The sequence below is a fragment of the Limulus polyphemus genome, unplaced genomic scaffold, assembly GCF_000517525.1.
Source record: "Limulus polyphemus unplaced genomic scaffold, Limulus_polyphemus-2.1.2 Scaffold2670, whole genome shotgun sequence".
In the NCBI taxonomy this organism is placed as follows: domain Eukaryota; kingdom Metazoa; phylum Arthropoda; class Merostomata; order Xiphosura; family Limulidae; genus Limulus; species Limulus polyphemus.
In genome coordinates this window covers 130,633-138,109 of record NW_013668280.1, presented here as the reverse complement: position 1 = coordinate 138,109, position 7,477 = coordinate 130,633, and the positions used below count along the sequence as shown (strand labels likewise).

The window sequence follows — 7,477 nt, the reverse complement described above, 5'->3', positions numbered from 1 at the left end:
AACTAGACCCAAATAAAAGCATGATAAGTCCTGAAACTTAACACTGACCTACAGGGGACATTTATTAAGAAAATGCTCGATAAGCCGAATTATAAAATATCCCTGAAAATTCTCTTATCACTATAAAAAGAAATTAAATAAGAAATTATTCCCCATGAAACAATATCTACACAAAACTATTGAAATTGTAGATTTGTGTGTGTGTGTGTGTGTGAATACGTGCTCATCTATTTCATTATTTGATAGTTCATATGAAAACGAACAATACTTAAACCATTTTTTAAAACTTGCATAATGCTGACTAAAGAATATTACACATAATTACAAATAAATAAAATTACCTTGAACCTTAGAGAATCGTACAAATTGTTTTATTTACCCATTGTTACAGCTTTTTTATGCCTTCATCATGCAAGACATAATTGAAAAAGGGGGATTTTTTTGTTTGTTTAAAACCGAAGATGTTAAATATAGTTTACAGAAGCAGGAACGCCGTTTGATTGTACGTTTGTAAAATGCATGCATTCGAAAATATTCATGGTAATAATTAGGAATATATTACGAATGAATTGTAAAATGTCATATACCAGTATTGTCATGGTTGCTTTATTTAGCTTTATTCTGCTTGAATCAAGTTTTGGTATGAAACTTGGCATGAAGTTGAACGTGATGAAGCCTACACTGATTAAAGGTAGCATTTTATTAATATTATATATCACCAGCATTTCCAAGAACGTGGTAAAAAATTGATTGAAACTAAATATCGTATTAATATTTACAGTTGAACAAATGCAGCTAAACTATGCACCATATTATGTATTTTATTTGCAGGCAACTTAAATATAAAATATCGTAAACTAAGTTGTTCGATTTAAAAAAATGCTAACGTTATAGGTGTGCCGAAACAGTTGTTTAATATTAATAACGTAATTTGTATTAAGTAATATCATCGCATGATATTACACTAATATCTGACTTCATCATCCCGTTTCCCTAATACTAATAGTAATACTGCTAACGTACAGTAGTGTAAGTTTTGGCTTTCTTAGTATAACTATAAGTATAACCCTAAACTAGTAAAAGGCGGATCAATAATTTTCTGAAGAATGAAGGATAAATTTAAGTATTTACTTTTGCCCAATGGTGGGTGTTGGATTTGCATATGGACTCTTGTCTTATGTTACATTTTGATGGTATAGATATTATTATTCAAGTGTGAAGGAAGGTTTGCTGAACTCTTGTTAGTCACCTATACTGAAACACATCAAATATTTTGTAGTGCTGAATGCTGGTCAAAATCCCTATATAAAACCCTCTGTATATTTTCACAGATAGTTATAAATAAATAGAACTTTTTTACTTATCACATATCAAATGCCAAATCAGTAAACAAATTCAGAAGTGAAATAAATATCTACTGATACAATGATGAGTATTTAAAGTTTTAACCATTGGTTTGTAATACATATATAAAATAACATAATGTTTATGGATAACAGGGAATCTGTTGGTCCATTTTGTCTGTCCCATCCCCTAATTTAAACTATAATAAATTGAAAAACAAAACTTAAAGCCAGCCCTTATCATTCCTATTCTTATTAAACTCACTTAAATTTACTGACTCCACAGCATCTGAAAGCAACCCATTCCAGAGGCCAACCATCCTGTTAGAAAAATACAACTGCCTTAGCTGAAGATGATTCCTTCCATGCCAAAATTTATTTGTCACCTAGTCCTACTATTATCGCTGTTAAATATGAAAAGAAATGATGCATCAATACTCTCGGTTCCCTTTACAATCTTAAACACCTCAATCAGATCTCCTATAACTTCTTTTTTCAAGATCTTAATTTCTACTCGTATGACAAACCCTCTATCCCAGGCACCATTCTTGTAACCCTACTCTGAACACTTTCCAACAGTTAAATGTCCTTCCTAAATTAAGGAGCCCAAGACTGAACACAATACTCCAAATGTAGCCTAACTAGTGATGTGAACTATGCAGTAAAATTATCATCTCTTTAGACTTGTATTCACTGTTTCTGTAGATACAACTTAAAATCCTATTTGACTTACTACTAGCAACAGCACACTGCTTGGATGGTTTAAGAGACTGATCAACCATTACACCAAGATCCATTTCTTTTATGACACTGTTAAGGTTATTCCCATCCAAATTATACTTATAATTCAAATTATGATAACCCACATGCATTGTCTTGCATTTATTATAATTAAAATCCAACTGCCATTTATTTGCCCAACTCAATAAATGATCTAAATCCTTTTCTAAATCAGCAGCCTCCTCTTCACAGCCAGAAACACCCAAGACCTTAATACCATCAGCAAATTTAAGTAATTTATTGACCATCCCTTCATCTGTGTCATTGATGTAAATAAATGAAAAAGCAAAAGTCCTAAGAACCAAGCCCTGATGGACTCCACTTTTGACATTAATCCAATTTGACTGAACTCCATTTATAAAAACCCTCTGTTTTCTTCCATCCAGCCATTTTTCTATCTAATTAGCTAACTTATCCCCCACACCTAGAAATAATATTTTTTACGAGCCTTTTATGTGGAACCTCGTCAAATGCTTTTTGAAAATTCAGATACCCCAAATACACTACTTTCATCTACATAAGCTGTAACCTTTTCAAAGAATGTCAAAAAATTTGTAAGGCAAGATTTTCCCTTAGTGAAACCATGTTGACTATCCAATAAATTTCTAAACTTTGTTAAATGACTTTGCAAAGCATCTTTCATCAAATTCTACAAACTTTTCCCACATAATGTAGGATTAATAGGCCTATAATTACCAAGACAATTTTTATTACCTCCCTTAAAAAGAGAAGTGACATTAGCTAACTTCCAATCCTTTGGCACCTGCCCATTATTCAAGGACTTACAAAAAATAGTAGCAAGTGGCTCGCATATCCAATCCTTAACCTCCTTCAAAACCTTTGGGGAAATATTATCTGGTCCAAGAGCCTTATATTTTTTAAACTTCCCAATTTTTTCTTAACCAGCACAGAATTAATGCAGTTATCTTGTTCTACCTTGTTTACATCTAACAACTGTTCAATATGAGGAATACTGCATAAATCTTCATTAGTAAAAACTGAAGAAAAAGCAAAATTTAATAATCTAGCCATCTTGTATCCTCAGATACAACCTTTTCTTTATCCCTCGAAGGTCCTACTCCCATTATAACATTTTGTTTATACCCTTAATGTACTTAAAGAAATCCTTACTGTTTTCAGCCAACCTTTTTTCATACATCCTTTTTTGATGTCCTACTTTCGTGTTTGACCAACTTTCTTGCTCTTTTATAATCCTTTAAATCTCCTGTCATACCAGTCAATTGACATTTCTAAAATATTTATAATGCTTTTCTTTAATGTTATCTCTTATATTCTTTGTGAGCCAACCTGGTTTTTTACTTGCAGCCACCCTTTTCTTTCTATAAGGAATATGTTTATTTTGAATATTTAAAAATTTAACCTTAAACATTTGATCAGAGTCTCCCAATAACTGAGATGCCAAATTCACAATATATAATTCTTGTCTCATCCCTTCAAAGTATGCTTTTTGAAATTTGTAACCAAAATATCATTATTCCTGATCTCTATATGCAGTAAAACATCAAACCTAATAGAGAAATGATCACTTGCACCCAGATGTTCCCCAATTTTTAGGATCTCAACAATTCATATATTAGAAGTTAACAATAAATGTAAAATAGCCTTTTTTCTAGTAGGTTCCTTGACCAGTTGACGAAGAATGATGAAAAAAACCATCTTGAACCATTTCCAATAACCTTTCTACCTCATGGTTTGACTCAAACATTTCCCAATCTATATGCCTGAAATTAAAATCACCCTAATTATGACTTCATTAACAGCTGAAATCTTAATCTCATTGTATAGTTTCTCAATATCATTTGGTGGTCTGTAACAAATTTCAACTAAAAGCCTTTTCCCTTTATATCCACTAATAGAAACCCAAATGGATTCAGTCTCTTATTATCTTCAATATCCTCAACTTCAACAGGATATAACTCACATTTTACATATAAAGCCACTCTTCCCCCCTCTTTAATACTCTATCCATATTAAATAGCCTGTAACCCTGTATTTCAAAGAAATTTATGTCATCAAAATCATCTATGTTTAACCATGTTTCAGTTATTCTTATCATATCAAAATCCTCCAGTCCTACCAATGCTCTAAAGTCATCTATTTTATTTCTTATACTTCTAGCATTACAATAGTAAAAATTAAGCCTATACTTTGAACTACTTCTATGCTTATTTCCTATGCTAAACATTTCTCTACACCTTATTTGTTGCATTTAGTTTATCCTGGCCCTCGCCACTGTGTGGTCCTAGTTTAAATCTTCCCTTACAGCTGAGTTAATATCTCTTCCAAACAAGATATCCCCTACCCTATTTAAATGTAAACCATCCATTCTATAAAGCTCTCTTCTTCCAAACAGGCTATCTGCTCATTCTTACATATTAATCTAAGCCTAGCGTTTAGCTCTAGTGACCTACTCATAACTTGATCCCCACAATTAATTCACAGCACTATTCCTGACACAATTAACTGATGGTCCTTTTCTTTAAATGCCTTTATCAACTCCTTGTACTTATTAATTATCTACTCTGACCTATCTTTTCCTACATCACAAGCCTATATATGCACAACAAGAACTGCATCATTGCTAGCCCCTTTATTATATCTCTTGCTCTGTCATTTATGGTAACCAGACAATTAGACACCTAAAAAAATGAGAAAGTAGGACATTTAGACACCTAATAATTGTCTAGTTACCATGCAGGTCATATAATGGAGTAAATTTAACTGGTAATATAATAAACCTAGATTTACATAAGTCAAATAATGGAGTACATTTAAAATTTTGGTAAAATAGGCCTAGACTCTATACAGTTCATATAATGGAGTTAAATAAACTTGTAATGTAGTAGGCCTGGATATATACAGGTCATATAATCGAGAAAATTATTGTAATTATTTTTTTATTTTATAATAAACAAGTGGTGGCTAAATGTCCTACTTCATCATGTGTTTAGGTGTCTAATTGTCTGGGATGTAGTTGTCCTGGATTTGTCAGTTATATCATCCACCTGTACCCCTGGATAGCATAATCTAATTCTTTTCTCCCTATTTACTCCACAGACTATCCCATTCACATGCCTTGTCAAGGAATTACTTATAACTATAAATATAACCTTATTAAGTTATTCATTCACATTCTTCTCTGACCCTTTTGTTTTCCTTAAGTATGTGCACAAGTTCATTATTAGGGTAGGTACAAAAAAGTTTATAAACCTTATGCAGGTCTTGAAAAGTTTGATTCAAGGTTTTATAGCCAAACTCCTCAGTGACTTTTATAAATTTTATATATATGTTTGTACTCGATAATAGAAGCTACATTCCCATTCTTTCCAGCAACTTTTAGTGAGCAAAATCTACATTTAGTGTTTATTGATCAGAAATGACCTTAATTGGTCATTGAGGCTTCTGTTAATTTTTATAAATTTTATATATATTGTTATGTATCTGCTTGTTTGTTAATTTCCGGTAGAAATTCTTCCCGAGGAACTTCAGTGATACAAATCCTTTCTTGATTAAACCAGTTTATTCTTTCTCGATACAAACTTTTAGTACTCAGTAATTTCACAGTCAGTATGTTTCTCGTCACTTTAAACTTAACTACTTTCATAATACACAGTATAAATCACAGTGATTCACAATCTCGATAACAAAACATACACTAGCTCGAAACAGAATCGTAAATTACCCGGAACTCTCTTCATTCAATCCTGCAGGCTTTCTCTAACAGGCTTATATACTAAAAAAGAGGGTGTCTCGAACAAACTCGAGCTTACCAGATAATTCATGGTCATTCAAGAAATTTCATGCACGCTACCAGTGCCAAACGTGCCAGCAGCTTCACGTGACTTCCGCTGTCGTAACACTGCCCCTTCCTTAGTATTGTTTGTCCCGAACAATAGCCACTTACATTAAACCAATAGATAATTAACAATAACTTAATTAAATATACAGAATTTACAAACACAAAATTAAAATACAACAAAGTCTCCTAATTTTACAGGACGTATCTACTTCCATACTGGTCTCCGTCTTATTGGATTCTGCTACACGTGGGGCTCATCTGGTCCATCAGGAAATGTCCCATTATCCGTAGCAGTCACATCAGTGGTAGTAACTTCAGTAACGGCTTCACTGTTTTCCTTCTCAAAACAGGGTAGAGTTTCTTCTTCAACAGTGGCTTTTTCAGGTGACACGTCTTCAGCAGCATCATTTGTTCTGTTGTTCACTTTGTTCCAACTGAAATGACCTGGACCATGATAACTCCAAAGCCTGTTGGCATGCACCACCTTTGGTTTACCTCGTCGACCACGTTTTCTTCGGAAAGTCACGTCTGAGAGATGAACCACTATGTCATTATGGGCCTTCCCATGGAGAAGACAACTCAGGAGACTTCCCTTTAGTCTTCCTGGGATTATACAACCACACCTTGTCTCCTGGTACAAAGCTGACTTCAGTAGATCTCTTATCATAACATAGCTGCAAGTTGTTTGGCATACGAAAGTCCAGGACAACGCCACTTCATTCACAGTCTGATGGGATGGTATAAAAGTACAATTGGACACTGGGACAGGAATTGGCAAAGTTTTGTAGTAGCCGCTAAGATGACTGGGATGTCTTACTCCCTTCACTGTTGATGGCCTATAGAACAGCAGAGCATGAAGCCACTGGATACACTCCATCAAAGCTGATGTTTGGTCGGGAACTTTGGTTGCCAGTTGACCTGATAACAGGACACCCACTTTACAAAGAGTTGCCTGAAAATTTGTCAGAGTTCATGAAAGTGTTATCGGAAAGGATGGATGATATTCATCATTAAGTGTGTTCAAATTTGAAAACATCTGCTGATTCACTAATAGCTGAAGCTACAGTTGTAGCTTCCTGACTTGGTATTGCATATGCCTCAGGCCACTTGGTGAAATAATCCATCACCACACAAATGTACCTGTTTCCAGTACGAGTTTGGGGCAAAGGACCAGCAATGTCAACGGCTACTCTTTCCATTGGTGCACCAACTTGATATAACTTCATTGGAGCACATCCCTTATGCTTGGGTCCCCTTTTAGCACAACATGTACTGCAAGTCCTGCACCATTCTTCCACATCTTGCCTCATACCTATCCAGTAAAATCTCTGCCGTAGGTGACTCAATGTCTTCTTAACTCCAAGATGTCCTCCTGTTAAACTATCATGGGATTGATGCAACACAACTTCCCGTTACTTTCTCAGTAAAACTGTTTGCCAGGTCATTACTTTCCCATCTCCGAACAAGAATACCATCTTCAAGCTTTAACTGGTCCCATTGTGCCCAATAGTTCTTTGTCATAGGGCTTAGACTA

The 7,477-nt window shown here is 34.2% G+C and overlaps 1 protein-coding gene across 6 annotated transcripts in view; it reads left to right on the top strand.

The window, feature by feature from the left end:
• The first annotated feature begins 385 nt into the window (after positions 1 to 385).
• Positions 386 to 7,477, top strand: part of LOC111087806 (fasciclin-2-like) — a 23,674-nt gene continuing 16,582 nt past the window's right edge. Inside the window, exon 1 of one of the 6 annotated variants that reach the window (XM_022395793.1) lies at positions 386 to 540. In XM_022395793.1, the coding sequence (XP_022251501.1) occupies positions 516 to 540 (25 nt within the window). In that variant the 5' untranslated portion in view covers positions 386 to 515. Of the gene's footprint in view, positions 692 to 7,477 lie in introns of all 6 variants that reach the window. The other 5 variants (XM_022395792.1, XM_022395790.1, XM_022395794.1 and 2 more) reach the window with 5 other exon arrangements.